The 15,591-nt window shown below is 40.3% G+C and overlaps 1 protein-coding gene across 1 annotated transcript; it reads left to right on the top strand.

Moving 5' to 3' along the window:
- Window positions 1–252: 252 nt before the first annotated feature.
- ATP6AP2 (ATPase H+ transporting accessory protein 2) lies at window positions 253–13,035 on the top strand. The gene is made up of 9 exons (XM_056328571.1): window positions 253–479; window positions 3,127–3,257; window positions 5,553–5,681; window positions 7,499–7,594; window positions 7,789–7,926; window positions 8,252–8,305; window positions 9,694–9,843; window positions 10,918–11,034; window positions 11,912–13,035. Exons 1-9 carry the CDS (start codon window positions 410–412, stop codon window positions 12,104–12,106), a joined length of 1,080 nt encoding a protein of 359 aa, XP_056184546.1. The 5' UTR covers window positions 253–409; the 3' UTR covers window positions 12,107–13,035.
- The last annotated feature ends 2,556 nt before the right edge of the window (window positions 13,036–15,591 follow it).

Here is a 15,591-nt window from a genome sequence, read left to right as displayed (position 1 = left end):
ATTGGTCCAATCAGCCGTCAACTCACTCCGGCGAGGCACCGCCTCCTCACCGCTCCCCTCTGAATTTACGGTGCAGAGAGGAAAATGGTGCAGAGATCTCTCACGATCTGATTGGCCAAGTGGAAACGCCACTCAATTTAAGACTCCGCCCCCTGGCGGGACCGCATCTCAGCTGACCGGTCAGCCCCGTGACAGGGTAGGGGTGTGCTTCCCTGGCGAATGGTCAGTTCCGTCAGTCACTCCTGCAGAGTCCCGCCTAACCGCCCTGAATCTCACCTGCAGATTGGCTGTGGCGGGTGTCCGTCAGCGCACCCTAGTGGGAGGTGCGCTCGGGGTTCTCTGTCCGACGGTGCGGCCCAGCGACTTCCCGGCGGCGTCTTGCAGCGCGGCGGCCGGCACGGCGGCGGACATGGGGCGGCGCGGCAGGGGTCCCTGGGCCCTGGAGGTGGCGGTGCTGGTGACATCGGCCTGTCTCGCCGGTGAGCGAGCGGGGTCGAGCCGGCGTGGGGGAGCGCCGGCCTGGTCAGCTACCGCGGGGGGCTGCGTCGCCGCTGCGGGGGAAGGGACGACCGCGCGCCTCAGCCAGCTCGGGCCGCGGCGGGGGGAAGGGGGCGCGCGAGCGACTGGGGAGGGGGGAGTGAGCGCGCGAGCCAGGGGGTGCGGGAGGAGGGAGGGGCGGGGCCCCAAGCGGGCGCGGGGGCGCTTGGGGCGGCCTGGGCGGGAAGGCCCCGCAGGCCCCGCACGGCGCCAGGGCTTCACCAGCCCGTGGGCAGCGTTGGGGGCGGGCGGCCGGGCGGGCGTGTGTGTGTGTGTGCGCCGGTCGGCCTGGCAGCCTCGGGACCGAGGGGTGGGAGTGGGGGGCTGGCCTCTTGCTGCAGTTCCCTGCCCCCCCACCTCCCTCCCCCCCAGCTCCTCCTGGCACTTCCCCCTCTAGCAAAGGCAGCGCGGAGCATTTTGCGGGTACACGCCGTTTTGCATGTACGAATTCTGGCGTTTTGCGGAGCTGCTGTTGTGGTGGCTGGAGGGTTTCTGTTACTCCTCGTCAGTCAGGCATGTCATCTGCACTGAAGGCTTCCAGGCGCTGTACATAGTTTTCACTCGGTATACCATAGTTCTTGAGTCCAGCTTCACAAAGGCTTTTGAGAGCTGGAGTTCTCCTGAGGTGCAGATTTGGCAAGGTGCAAGTTTGGTTAAGTATTCTGTAGGTGGGTGCATAACCATATGTAGTATTAATTGCATCTCAGAATTTACTCACTAGACTTCAGTGCTCATGTGGCCTAGTGAGGTGCTGTGGTCAAGCAGTTACAGTGTGTCTGAGGAAGAGGCTTGTGTTCCCAAGTTCTAATTCAGGTTTAATCATTGAGGTCTTGATCAAGTCTGGCTAGGCAAATTTGACTGAAAAGGGTAATGCTCTAATTTTATCCACCTAAGCGATCTTAAGTAAGCCAACTTGTCTGACATAACGTGTGACTGTCTTACACCCTTGTAGAGAGAGACCTGTGAAGGCCTACATGCTGAGCAAAAATACTTGTACCAGTTCTGTAAATTCCCTCGTAAACAAATTGGTCTGGAAACATTTCTGACCTTCAGAATGTGGGTTGATACACCACTAAACCTGATAGCAGGCCATCCAATGAACACATACCTATTTAAAACAAAAAATGCTTGAATCTACTCCATATACACCTACTGGTTTGGCCTGTTTCCTTCCTTTTTGCCACCTTTCCCTGACCTGTGTCACAGTGCTTTATTCCTTTAGTATGTTTATCATAACATAGCTCAGATTTACTGTCAACGTTTATATGAGCTATCATGATCCAGGCTTTAAAACAGCATCTTCAAGGTCACATTGGTTAATGTTAGGGAAAATGATAACTGCACAACACATCAGTTTACTATTTTTGTAAATGGCCTTCGTGTTTGCAGATGCCCTGGAAAACTATTGTATATAGCTGCTTGGATTGGTAACTAATTTTCAGTGATCATATGAGTAAATACTTCTATTTTTTTTCGACGGTTATCTTTATTCATGCCATTTTGAAGTATGCAGTCGGACTAATTGTATGATTAGAACTTCAGGTTAGATGGCCTGCAGATATTTATTGCTCTCATACGTTATTTTCTTGAATCTTGTGTTAGATTAGTTTTCTGTTAGAAACCTACAGAGATTGCTCATTGGGGGAATACACCTGAAATTTTGTGTTGTGCATGTTGCTGCCTCTATGCACCAAATATGTTTTAAAATTTATTTAGATAAATGTGTACACGGTATTGCAGTTACGCTTAAGTGACTTCAAAATAGGAAGCTAAGTTGAAATAAGCCCATCTCTTATATTTATGAAGTCCTTTCTGACTTTATTACACAGTTAATTACTGTCATCATAATACAGTTTAGAAATAGGCTTTTAGTCAACTTTGCTATTCAGGGTAATAGGGAAGAGAGTGAAGGGGGATCTCAAATAAGTGAAAACCCCACATGAGGTGTATTGCAGATTGCGGCTTCACACAATCAGCTTAGGTCCAGTACGGCATCCAAGGAAGAAAAACATCTCACAACGTCATTTGATTGAGAAGGCAGAGCAGAGAGCGCTGGAACTGTTCTGCAGGAGCCAGGCTGTCGGTGCCGGCTTAAACAGAGCACTGCCAGGAACAAACTCTGCGGATCCTCCTGGCGCTGGGTTCAGTGGCTCAGGCTGTTGTCTGCATGAAAAGAGGTGCTATGCCAAGCACTCCTGGAAGCAAACAGAGCTGTGTTGCTGCATAGCTGCTTTTGAGCTAACAGGATTTTTGGAGTCTGCCTGGCTCTGCTGAGAGTTAGCTTTTCCAGAGTTCAACTCTTTAACACCACTCACAACCTGCTAGTGAGTATGAGAAATGTACTGTGCTGTTGCTTGAATAATTGTCTGGCTTCTGTTAATGTGGATTTGTCTGCCCTTAGTTATTGCTGTATAGAAGTGTTATTTTGTATTCCAGAGCATTAAAATGATTAGTTCTTAGTAGTTATGTTACATAAACTGATAGGCATGAGAAGGAGGAAGAAGGACTATAAGCTCTAATGTGCTGTTTTCCTATTATATAAGGGAAAGACTGCAAGAACTCTGACAGCTTTTTATGTTTGTTTTTTAGGTGTATGCGGTGATGAATTTAGTATCTTACGATCACCTCAGTCAGTTGTTTTTCGAGATGGAAGTTGGCCCATTCCTGGCGAGCGGATCCCAGATGTAGCTGCGTTATCCATGGGCTTTTCTGTTGAAGATGTATGTTTCAGGTCTTGATTTTGAAACACCTCTGAAACTACAGACCTGCTCACTTAACATGCAAATCTTTCTGTCATGTGCTGGAATATATAAAATACCATCCTGTTTGTTTTGAGGAATTCATGACTGACTTGTCAGAGTGTGGTTTCCAGGCATAGAGCTGTATTGGTCATGTGAGCAGCAAAAGGCTGGGCTAGCTGGCTCATTTGAATCATCAGCTATAGAAGGAAGCAAGCAAGCCTGTGGAGTCTTTACAGTGCTGTTCTTAAGTTCCTCTGAGACCCAACTACATGCTATCCCCCCCATCCGTGGTCACGTACTGAGAATCTCTGGAAACCAGTGTCATTTCTTGCCTATGAGCTATCCATAGAGCTCTGTTCTTGAGTACTCTGAAGATTGCAAGAAATGGCTTGGCTAAGCAGGCATTTTGTCAGGTCAGCAAGCTTGCCTGCTGAGCATAGTTAATAAGAATGAGTAGACTGGATACTTAGGAAGTAATCCAAAGACTTGAAAACCTGATTTGTGGTAGTGTTTTCCCAAATTAGGGTTTTGAATATCGCTTTAGAGATGTTTAAAGTGGGGCACATGAGTAGGAGCCCTTGGATTGATTCCATCTTACCTACTTACTTTTCTGCTGGGCTTCAGCAGGGATGAGTGGCTGTTGAAGCAGTATGTGAAAGCATAATAGCCAGACATCTCTAGCAGCGTCTGAGTGCAGCCAGATACTCAAAGCTACATGCTGGGATGTTCTCACAGTGCTAGTGAGGGAGGCCGGTTCCCATTTCTCCCATACTGCAGTAGGGAAGAGGTCTGATAAATCTGGTTTGAATGCAGGTCTGTTTAGCCTGTGTTTTGGAATTTGTCTGAAAATATCTTGCTGTCAATTAATTACGCTTTTTTGTCATTAAACTAGTAACAAACTCTTATGAGTAGTATTCCTAAGAAGTATATGTTGATTATTTATCAAGAAAAAGCAATACATGAGGTGGTATTGTGTGCATTGCATGTGAAGACACTCAGCAAAACAGTGGGGTTTGGCCCATTTTGAACACTGGACTTTTGGCGTACTGGTCATCCAGAGGTGTGACATGGTTATCATGAAAAAAAAGTGTTTCAGTACTTGCTCTGTGCCTTTGCCAGTTTGGAATTCATTTGCTGTGATGGGTCCATAGCATCCTTCAGAAATAGCTCTTATTTCAAATCCTAGAAGCAGGCAGGGAAGGAAGTGTTTAGATTACTCAGTTAAGCCCCGACACTGGAAGTTTTCTGCAGTAAGGCAGAGATCACCATATGGGTAGCTTCCAACCCTGGTTTGGAGAATACTGCAGGGCTCAAACATTCGTTTTGCTGTTTACATCAAGGCTGTAGTCTAGGAACATAAACTGACAGTGCAGTAGGTGCACTGTAGAGAATTTGGCATTCTTGCTGCATTACATTGGGGATTATCAACCTCAATATTCCTCTCTTAATAAGGCAAGATAAAACTGAACCCCTTTTTTGTCCCTGATGATGCTTTACAAGGTTTTTCTTTTGTTTCTTTGAGGTGAGACAGAGTATAATGTCAATGGCATTTAATTCTAAAATCCAAATAAATCTGTTCCATAAAAGTTAAACAAGCAGTTATGTCTTTTAAACAAATGGAGAAATCTGTTTGAATTAATTCCAAATAGATGGATTTGTATGTTATTCCCGAATAAACCTTCACTGTGCTCTTACTGATACATAACTGTAGGAAGCTACTAAGGAATCTTTTTACGTTTTGAAGTTTTAGATTAGTAGGCTGTTAGTATGATTGACACTCCCACCCACCCCACTGACCCCCAGTTTCTTTCTGGTACTGAAAATACCAAGATGTTAGTGTTTTAGTGTGCCTAAACCTGTTTCTATGGTGTTTTGGGAAGGACTTTGGTTTTGTTTGGGTTTTTTTGTTGGGTCGTTTGTTTTATTAAATTCAGCCTACAATTTAAATTCAGCCTTATTAAATACAAACTGTGATGTTACTAATTTAATTATGGGAAATAACTCTTGATACATACAATACGTATAATGCTTTTTCAGCGTAACTTTGTTAGAAAGTTACTGGCAGCTTTTAAACTAACAGTTTCTTCATGGTTAACTTGAGACAGTATTATTCAAGATGAAAGCATTCTAGTATTAAGTTACTTCCCCATGAAATTTCCAGTAGGCTGTCCTGGAGATATCAACAACATAGGAAGTTACTTTGCTGTAACAGCAGGGGAGGACTCCTCTCTTTCTTCCTGTGAAATATAAGGTATTTTTACTGTTTTGTAATAGGACCTTCCCTGGCCTGGACTTGCAGTGGGTGATCTGTTTCACAGACCACGAGCTACTGTGCTGGTAACAGTGAAGGGAGTAGACAAGCTGGTGTTGCCCGTGAAAGGGATTTCTTACCCTATTGAGAATGTGAGTATCCACATTTGGAATTATCGCGTGATTTCTGTGAGTCTTGTGATCTAATGAGAAGTACGTGACTCCCTATTGTAGTCCTTGACGTTTATTTATTCTTACTTCACTTGAAGTTCACATGTCCCCTTGAATGATAAAATCAGGCTGTATGGATAAATAATTCAGTCAGGCTCCTGTACAAGGTGAGAGGCCTTTAAGATCACCCAAGGCCTCCTGTGTTGAATTCAGTAACTTGTTTGACTGCAGCATGTTCTCCTTGAAAGGCATCTAGTTTTAATATATTTGTACCAAAAGGCAGAAAATCCACTGCTTTCCATGTTAACTTACTGATTCATAGGCAGAATTACTAACTTTTTTCGCTTAGGCTGAGTATGTGTGATAGCATTTTGTGTGGTGTTGATTCTTTGACATACTGTATCACCCTCTAAGCTGTCTTTTGAGTTTTCCTCAAGTACTTGACTGTGAAATATAGCACTTGGAGACACCATTTGATTATACTGTATCAAAAAAGAAAACAAACAACATTATGTTTACTTATCACTGTCTGTCTTTGCTGAGACTTTTCTTACACTTGTCACAGTGTCACAGAACCATTTAGGTTGGAAGGGACTTCTTGAACTCATCTAGTCCAAAACCCTGATCAGGCGGGGTCTGCTAAAGCAAGCTGCCCAGGACCGTGTTGCGTTGGGTTTTGAGTATCTCCACAGATGGAGATGAAAATATCAGTGTCTAACTGGAATGTTATGTGGCTTTACGTTGAATTTAGGTCAAATTGTGGTTAACACAGATCTGCTTTCACATTAGCTTTTGAGCACAGTTCAGTAGTTCAGGCACAGTTACATGTTGGCATTGCTGAAATGGTTTCTAGACCAAAACTGATTTAGAATTGTCTGCACCTGACCATGTAGGCATTGCTAACTTGTGGAAGCCTTAAATATACTTGAAGTCTTCAGTCATATTTGCACTTGTAACTTTGATAAGGTTCTGATATGTACATAATGCGTATTTTCTTTATTTCCCATTGATAGGAATTATTATTCTTAAGCTTTAATTGTTTCAGTTAACCAGTGCCATGGCTTCAGATGAGCTGCCCCAGATGTATGCTGGCAAAGTACTGGTTCTCTGATACTCAAGAATGAGTTTCAAATGATCATCACTGAGTCCATGTTCAGGGCCACTGGGTACAAATTGACCTAGCTTACAGACTTACTAAAATTTATTAGCAAGGATGTTTTTTATGCTTTTTAACTAGAATTTTTAACAGAATGTGCCATTCTGATGCTTTTTACATGAAACCCAGAAGTAAGTGTTTAGAAAAACTTAACAATGTAATTAGCTTGCTGGTAACGGCACTATACTGTGGTAGGTTTTCTTATTGTTGGTAATTTTTTATATGGCTCTTCTCTTCGGTGTTTCAGCAGTTAGCCTTTCTACTGGTATATTTTCATTCATCAGTTTTCTGGGGTTCATAACTTTCCATTTGCACTAAGGTTGGTTTCCCCTTTTGTATTGCTTCTATATTTGTTGACAAATAAGGCTATACTCTTAGCAGAAGCCTCTTAATTACACAGTCATGGTCCCTTGGAGTTCTCATTTTTGTGTCTGCCATATATACAAATAAATAGTCTGTAGCAGTTCATGGGGGTTTTTTTGCACATTGATTCCTATTACTTGTCATTATTACTTTGGCAATATTCATACTCTTTGCTCAAAAAGAGCCCGTTATTCCAGACTTCTGTAGGTAACCAAATTATCTCCTTTTATATCATTAGGCCCCATTTTACTCAAAAATCTAACTACACTTTGTCTTCCAGGCTGTTCCGTTCAGTCTTGACAGTGTTGCAAATGCTATTCATACCTTGTTCTCTGAGGAAACTCCTGTGGTCTTGCAGCTGGCCCCCAGTGAGGAAGTGAGTATTGCTTCACTTCTAATTCTGGATGTTCTAAATAGTAAACCTCTTTCCACTTGTATGGCTGGAGGAAAACCAATGGATTATATGAAATATTTTGTGGTGGAGAGAGATTGCAAGTATGATTATTAATGTGTCACTGGAAAAACTAAAAACTAACCCCTGTTGTTATTAAATAATGGCTGTTCCTGCAGAGAGTGTACATGGTGGGCAAGGCAAACTCCGTATTTGAAGATCTTTCTGTTACACTGCGCCAACTGCGAAACCGTTTATTCCAGGACAACTCTATTCTCAGCTCCCTTCCTCTTAACTCCCTCAGTAGAAACAATGAGGTAAAAAAAAACTTTAATCAGTGGGAACTTTAATATTAGGGTTTTTTTCTAATATTCTTAGTTAGCTTGTGCTTTTACTTTCTTTTTTTTCTTCTTTTTCGCCTTGCTTTGCCTAGGAGAGCTCTATTTTTTCCAGTAGAACTCTAGGAACTAAGTTTTAAGGTTTTTGTAAGTAACTTTATTGAAAGAGTAATTTCCTTCCAGCATGTTCTGATGCTGTAACAGACACAACCTGTTGTAAAATACTGAGACTTACAACAAAATAAGACTCCCTAACTTTGGTTTCATCAGAGGAAATTCCTTTTCCTTCTGCCTCTTTCCCCAGGTTGACTTGCTTTTCCTGTCAGAACTACAAGTCCTACATGATATCGCAAGCCTGGTAAGGTTTTTTGAAATACTTTCCCCATCTTGTATCACAAACTTCAGACATCTCCTTTGAAGGTAGAGAAGCCGTAGCCAGGCTATTTGACAACCAGTGATATATATTCAAATGTGTCATCAATTGGTTGCATCAGTTACAAATAGCTTGAGAATGCATTATTTAATCAGCCCTGTCACTGGTGGAAGAAAATGAGAATCTTATTCATTTGTGGTTTCTTTTGCATTGCATTTGGTGAGAACAAGGAATTCTGAGCTGCTGTTTCTCCGTACCCAATGATACAGGAAGTGCTCAATGAAGAGTTTGCCAGGGCTTTCCTTGTTTTCTTACTGGAGAGGGATAATGGTAGTTGAGAACATGTTCTTTCCCTGTCCACCATTTTACTTCAAAATATCACTGTAACACTGTATCTGAGAAGACGGGAGTGACTTTTGTAGTGTGAATAGTGCTGGTGATAGAAATTCTTTTAATTCTTATGATCTTTTTACTAAGAAACTACTGTCTTGTTGCTGTCATTCGGGGTTTGTTCTGGTTTTTGGTTTTGGTGTTTTTGGGGGTGGGGGGATGTTCTTTTTTTGTGTCTTTTAACCTGCAGCCCTCAGCTACTCAGAGTTGAAAGAGTGAGTCATGAAAAACTCGGAAGCTCACATTAGGTGAAGGGCCAGTGGAGAGAAATGGGGCTTTTGACAAACTGAGGTAGAACAACTTGTTTTTGTCTTGCGGACTAGAAATGCTGTAGTTAAAGTAGACAGGAAGATAGAAACAGATAATACTCTCTGAAAGCAAGGAGTTTGCTTTTATGCAGGCAAATATCATTGCTGCAGCTTCATACCTGTAGAAGTGCAAGAATATCACTGCTCTTGTTTTAGATAATTTGGATTATATTGGTTGGATTTAATGACAATGGAATGATACCCCTTAAGTAAAATTTTGTGCATGAGTAACAGCAAGGTAGAAATTGCAACCTACTCAGTTTTGCAAGGGCCAGCTTCAGTGGAGGGAATAGTATCCAAGTACTGTAGTTCCGTGGGTGGTTTTTTTCCCTCTAAGCTTTATTTTTATGGCAATTATAGAACAAGGATTCTGATGTGAATAAGTATAATGCTTCTTTATAGTAGAGCTCTGTATTACATGTATATAACCTTGGGTTAGGAATAGATGCTACATGATGAGCATCTGCTTTCTTCTGTAGAATAAGAAAAGAAACAATTGTGGACATCTTCTAGTTAAGAGATAAGTTGGCAAGAAATTCCACTTCCTAATCAATATGGAATATGACTGTGGAAAGTGAGGCTGGATTAGTCCCAGCAAACCGATTTTGTGAAATGTGTTTTTAAAATAACCTTTGTATGAATTAATTTCTTTCTGCCATCAATCGTGTGACATAGCTATCTCGACACAAGCACTTAGCCAAAGATCACTCTCCAGACCTGTATTCTCTGGAACTGGCTGGTTTGGAAGAGGTTGGAAAACGATATGGGGAAGACTCTCAGCAGTTCAAGGATGCTTCTCAAATTCTTGTAGACTCTTTGCAAAAGGTATACTTTCTACCTAATGAACAAAACTCACAGAACTACTAAGGAAATAATGTTTTGTGTTACCTACAAGGGAGTTAGTTTATTGACTGTCTTCTGCTTTGAATTGCCACTTCATTAATGATAGCTTGCCTGATGCTTGGTTTTTGTTATTTGAGGTTTTTTTAATGCAGTTGTTTAGTTATAAAATGGAATATTTCAATTTGTCACTCTGGAAAGTGTTGACATGGTTCTACCATGTGTTGAATATTTTGTGTAATGAGCAGGAATACATTGAAACCATATATCAACATGACCTGATGTGTGTTTTTCCTAAATAAATACCTTGCATTTAAAACCCACCACTATGTCTCAGAAAAACTGGCTCTCAGAAATGTGGAAGTATCTTTATCCCAGGGTACAGTGGTTAGTTTCCCCTTGCCCACAAAGCCATATAAATTAAATTTCCAAGCCTCTAAATTAACTGCTGTTCATCTGCCAGTGTGTTCAAGAAAATAATTCTTCAGCAGGTCTTATGTAATCTTTAGATAAAAATATTAGGAAGTCACTTCTGAGAATTTCAAAAACATGATGGAAAAGTGTAAAAGCATGAATTTGCTAAGTCAAATAACTGCTTTCTTTAAACATTGTTCTTCGGCCTCTTTGCAGTTAAGCAAATATATTTTAAATACTAGACATATTAGTCCTTGGACCAGATTAAAATATTCAAGTTCATAATTTCCCAGTGGAAGATTGAGAACCTAAATATTTTGTTGAAACTGTCAGTCATACAATTGGGAAACTGTACAGTGATGGGCTTTTTGTAAAAGGGATGAAAGGATGAGTTTCAGCCCAGAAGGCAGTCATAAGCTACAGTCTGCTGAACAGTGGTTGAGGGGCTTTAAAGAAGTTTTGTAAACCACATGAAAGTTGGCAGTTTCTTAGTGGAATTCTAAATTAGTATAGATTTTTACAACTTTTCATAATTATTCCTGAAGCTGACATCTTATGGTTTAGTACATCTTGCTAACAAAAACTACTTAATTCCTGGCTACAGTGTAAGTTTTAAATTAAATCAAATCACTTTTGCTTTTCTAGTTTGCAGATGAGATGTTTAATCTGTATAGCGGAAATGCAGTAGTAGAAGTAGTAGCTGTAAAGGCATTTAATTCTCCCCTCACAAGGAAGACTCGCTCCATTCTTCAGTCTTCACAGGTAGTAGATGCACATTTTTCTATATCTCATTTATTAAAAGTGATCCAAACTGCATCAATTCTTCACTTCAACATAACTTTTTTTTTTTAATAACTAGGACACTGACTATGATTTAGGCATGAGTGTGAAGAGATCAGCTTACCTGTCTTGATCTTGACTTAATCATATAGTAATTTAGGTTGAAGAGGGCCTCTGCGGGTCATCTACTCTAACCTACTGCTCAAAGCAGGATTAATTCACGAGTTAGATCAGGCTGCTCAGGTCCTTGTCCAGCCAAGTTCTTGAAAGCCTGTGGTGGAAGTCCCACAGCCTCTCTGGACAGCTTGTTCCAAAGTCTTAACCACTTTTACTGTGAAAACTTTTTCCCTTATGTCTTGTTAGAATTTGCATTACTGTTGTTTTCTCCCCAGTATAGTAGTGCACGTGAGTCCTGCTTCCCAAGTGGGGAAAGGATTGCTTTCCTTGCCTTGCTGCCTACATTCCAGATGCAGTCCAGGATGCAGGTGCCCTGCGTCATTGCAGGGGCACACTGCTGTCTCCTGTTCGCCTTGTGCACCAGGACCTCTGGGTCCTTCTCTGCAGAGCTGCTGCCCAGCTGGTCAGTTCCCCAGACTGTGCTGTCATGTGGAGTTATTCTGTCCTGGGTGCAGGGCTTTATATTTGTCCTAACTGAATTTCATGAGGCTCCTGTAAGCCCATGCGTTTGGATTCCGTTAATGTCAGTCACATAATCACTTTTGCATTTTGTGCCCTAGTATCAGAATTGTCTAGACAAAAACACATCTCCTCTATTCAGATTGCTTAGATTTTCAATGTAGTCAGAATGTGTTTTGTATGCAAGCTACCTTTAAAATAATGCACATTTTCTTTATTACAGAGTGAAACAGAAAATCCATATAACCTCGCCTATCCATATAACTACAACTACGCTGTAATCTTCAACATTATTCTGTGGATGATGATAGGTCTTGCTTTAGCTGTGATAGTTATCTCCTACAACCTCTGGAACATGGATCCTGGATATGACAGCATTATTTATAGGATGACAAATCAGAAGATAAGAATGGATTGAACTGCACTGCATTTCAACACAAGGAATGATGAAGAGTAAGGTCTCCTTTAAACTGTATGGAAAACAAATATTCTGACATGGTTAATTGTGGAATTTTTTAAAGGTGTATTTATTTCTAAGTATTTTTTTTCCCCTCTCAAGCCTATTTTAAATGTTAGTGGTAGCACCAGATGGGATTTAGAAATTGAAATCTGCTTGTTTAAAAAAAAAACAAAAAAACAAAAAAACAACAAAAAACACCACCAAACAGAAAAACCTAAAAATCCCCAAAGTAATTGTTATGAAAGTAACATCATTCCATTTTTCTATTATGTAACATGAGTTTTTGAAATACCCTGTACTGCCTGTGACTGTGTGCAAAACAGATAATTTGAAATTATAATAGCAACATGTTGTTTGAAACTTTTACACTGGAAGATTAGAAATTATAGCTAAATTGTTGTGTTGCATATTATGAACCATTTGTAGATGTTTGATGTAAATATAATGGCTATATGTAACTTCAGAGAGGATAGTAATTATTCTTTAGTAAAATACTAAATATAGAAATATTTCTACAAGACCACAATTCTAGTGGCACAAATGGCATTTTGATCTCATGTTGATGGCTCAGATGTGAGCTGTAGACAGAAGGATCCTTCGCCTAGAACATCAGTGATTTGAAGGTAAATGACACTAGTGTGGCTGGTCTATACAGTGGAGAGTCTATAAATATTGAAGTAGCACCAGTCTGATCATAGTTTAATGTCACATACAGTTGGAAGTTCCTATTATGATGCTTCATATTCCTTCCATTTGTGTTTTTTGTTATTATTTAAAAAAAATTCTTTTTGATTATAAGAGTGGACCAACACTTGATTTAAATATACCTGGATTATAGTCCTGCTTCAACCATTCAATAAAACAAAGAACAGTTGTTCTTGAATGCATTTCTTCTTTGTGGCTTCATAGGTGTGTATACTTCTGTTTAGTATCTGCTTAGCTGAATAGAGTAGGTGCTGGCAGCCTCCCGCATGTGACAGCGGGCCTAAGTCTGTAACAGCTTAGTTTTTACTGTCTTTCAAAAGCAAAGGGTGGAAGATCACCTTGTATGGATTAATTTTCCTAAACCAAGTAGTGACTTTAGGAAAACAAGCAGTTAATCTCTGGCTTGAATCTTTTTTAGAACTACCTACTTTTTAGAAACTCATTTGCTCTTGTGGTAAAAGGAATTCTTCCAGACTACAACAACATGAATGGAAACTTTTTATTTCATCATCTTGTCCTCCAATGTGCTTACCTTTGAGGTATTTGTTCCAGTTCCAGAAAAGATCTGCGCGTTGAATTGGTCTTGTTTACTGGGAATGTCTGATTTGGAGATGTTGAAGTTGTTCGTGTCTTGGAGATCCTGAATGGCGCTTCATGTGGAATTGAGTAATGTGCTGCAGCTTTGCCCAAGTCCAGGAAAACCAGTTTATATATGTTATAATAATTTGAAATTACTTTTAATGGCACTTAAAATTAATCTGGCTGATTAAGACCAATAGTGATTTAAGATCAATAGATAGAAAGGAAGAGTTGCACTGCCGGTTTCTCTGACAAGAATGTGTAGTCTAATTATTGAACATTCTGTAACAGACTTGCAGATTTGTAATAAGAATCAAATCCATCCAATGAAGCTGTACAATTTTATTATAAAAACAATCAAAATACTGCTCTATCATCCCATTTGATAGGCATGAAACCTAATGTTCTAAGCAAACTGTTACAAGATGGTCTTTTAAAGACATTTAAATGTCTTTGTCTGTTTTGAGATCAATTAATATGGAAGACAATACCACAGAACTTCAGCAGGAAGCATGGTCTAGGGTAAGAAAGGGGGTAGTATATGTTAACAGTAGAATCTTGCCAAATAAACTATACCCTAAAATAAATTAGGTATGTGGCAGGAGGAAGAATGACCACTGTCAGAGTGCAGGGACTAGTTTGCAGTGAAAGGTTAACAAAAAGGTAAGGTAAAGGTAAATGCTCTGGAAATATTTAGAAGCTTGCATTGTTTTCAGCTGTCTTTGACACAAAGCAGTTGAAATACAGTAAGCTGCTTTATGGGATTCTGCTTGTCCTAAACTATGCTAAGAGGTTTAAAATGTTAAAGTACTTTTTCAAAAACAATGCCTCAGTACGTTTCCTGATATTTCAAATCACTCCTTGAAATTTCTAATTACCAACTTACAGTTGTTAAGTCTTTTTATATTAATTCCCGTATTTCTTAAGGAGATGCTTAAGCTCCAATTTCTGAGACTTGTTGCATGAACTTTCTGGTCAGTTGCAACATCTTTGCTACATCCTACATCGATCAGAAACTGTGCTAAAGTGACCCTGTGTACAATCAGAAATGAGCAGCTCAGCTCTCCCACAAGAGTAAAGCTGTTGTAATTCATTTGAAGTAAATGGGAAGCACGATTGTGATAGACTTTTCCTGAAGACTCTCTTAACAGTATCTCTGGGGTAAAAATAAACTACATCGTGATTCTGTTAGGCTGAACACTGTAGTACCATAAAGTTTGAGAGTGTTCACCTGCTTTTATAAGCAATAAGTAACTCAAATTGCAGCTTTGTAGAGAGTGTATTCCGCAAGGCCTTTTAAGGAGGGTGGAAAAAAAAAAAGCAAGGGGGATAACACTTGTTGCACGTTTACTGTATAGTACTAGGACTCTGTTTTTGCAAGATTAGGCTGTCTGGGCTGTGGGCTTTGGTGAAGATTTACTTCAGCTTGAGCTTCTTGTCTATATTGAATTAATGCCTTCCTAGTTAATTCAGAGGTTTAATCAGATTAATAGTGCACTTCAGATACTGGTGCAGAGTTTTACAGGAGCTGGCTGTTTAAAGTGACTGTATAATTAATTGTAAGTCTTTAATGTCTGCATGTCACGTATACTTAAGTAGCTATATTGTAATCAGTCTGAAGTTTGCAGTATAGAGTTTGTTTAAATGCAGAACCTGCCATTGAGATGGTCATCCTGTCAGCTCTGTTCCAGCTGCTTGCTGCTGCTGCAGGCTCTAATTTTAATTTTTCAAGTTAGTCTTAGATTACTTTGAAGGGCACATTTGAATTCCCACTTCTCATGTTCGTATTGCATTTGTTCATTCTGATGTCTGTGGGCCCCCGGCTGTTAGTAAAGTTGCTTTTGGGCACTCTAATGTGTGTGATTTCTGAAATACTAGTTGCTTTGTGCACCTTGGGCTAAAGCCGCTGCCCTTTGGTTTGAGCTAGGTAAGCAAGACACATTATACTGTACAACAGTACTGGTCCTTAACTGCTAGTCAGACAGGCAATTACAATACTGATCCCTGAGCCAGGAATAGCATTTTCCTACTTAGAATTCAGTTAATTAGGATGAAAAGTGCTGTCAACACTATTAGACCTGCTCTTGATCGTTCTCTTTAAATTTAATCATCCCAAGAATACACACTGTAAAAAAGATTTATGTGATAATGGCAGAAAT

The sequence above is a fragment of the Falco biarmicus genome, chromosome 2 (genome assembly GCF_023638135.1).
Source record: "Falco biarmicus isolate bFalBia1 chromosome 2, bFalBia1.pri, whole genome shotgun sequence".
Classification (NCBI taxonomy): Eukaryota; Metazoa; Chordata; class Aves; order Falconiformes; family Falconidae; genus Falco; species Falco biarmicus.
Note: the sequence above shows the minus strand (reverse complement) of the source record. Positions and strands in the feature narration are given on the sequence as shown.

Excerpts from the sequence above, each read along its gene's own strand:
- ATP6AP2 (XM_056328571.1), top strand. The coding sequence starts at position 410 with ATGGGGCGGCGCGGCAGGGGTCCCTGGGCCCTGGAGGTGGCGGTGCTG. Across the intron at positions 9,844-10,917 it reads TTGTAGACTCTTTGCAAAAG|TTTGCAGATGAGATGTTTAA; the intron begins GTATACTTTCTA and ends TTGCTTTTCTAG. Across the intron at positions 11,035-11,911 it reads CCATTCTTCAGTCTTCACAG|AGTGAAACAGAAAATCCATA; the intron begins GTAGTAGATGCA and ends TCTTTATTACAG.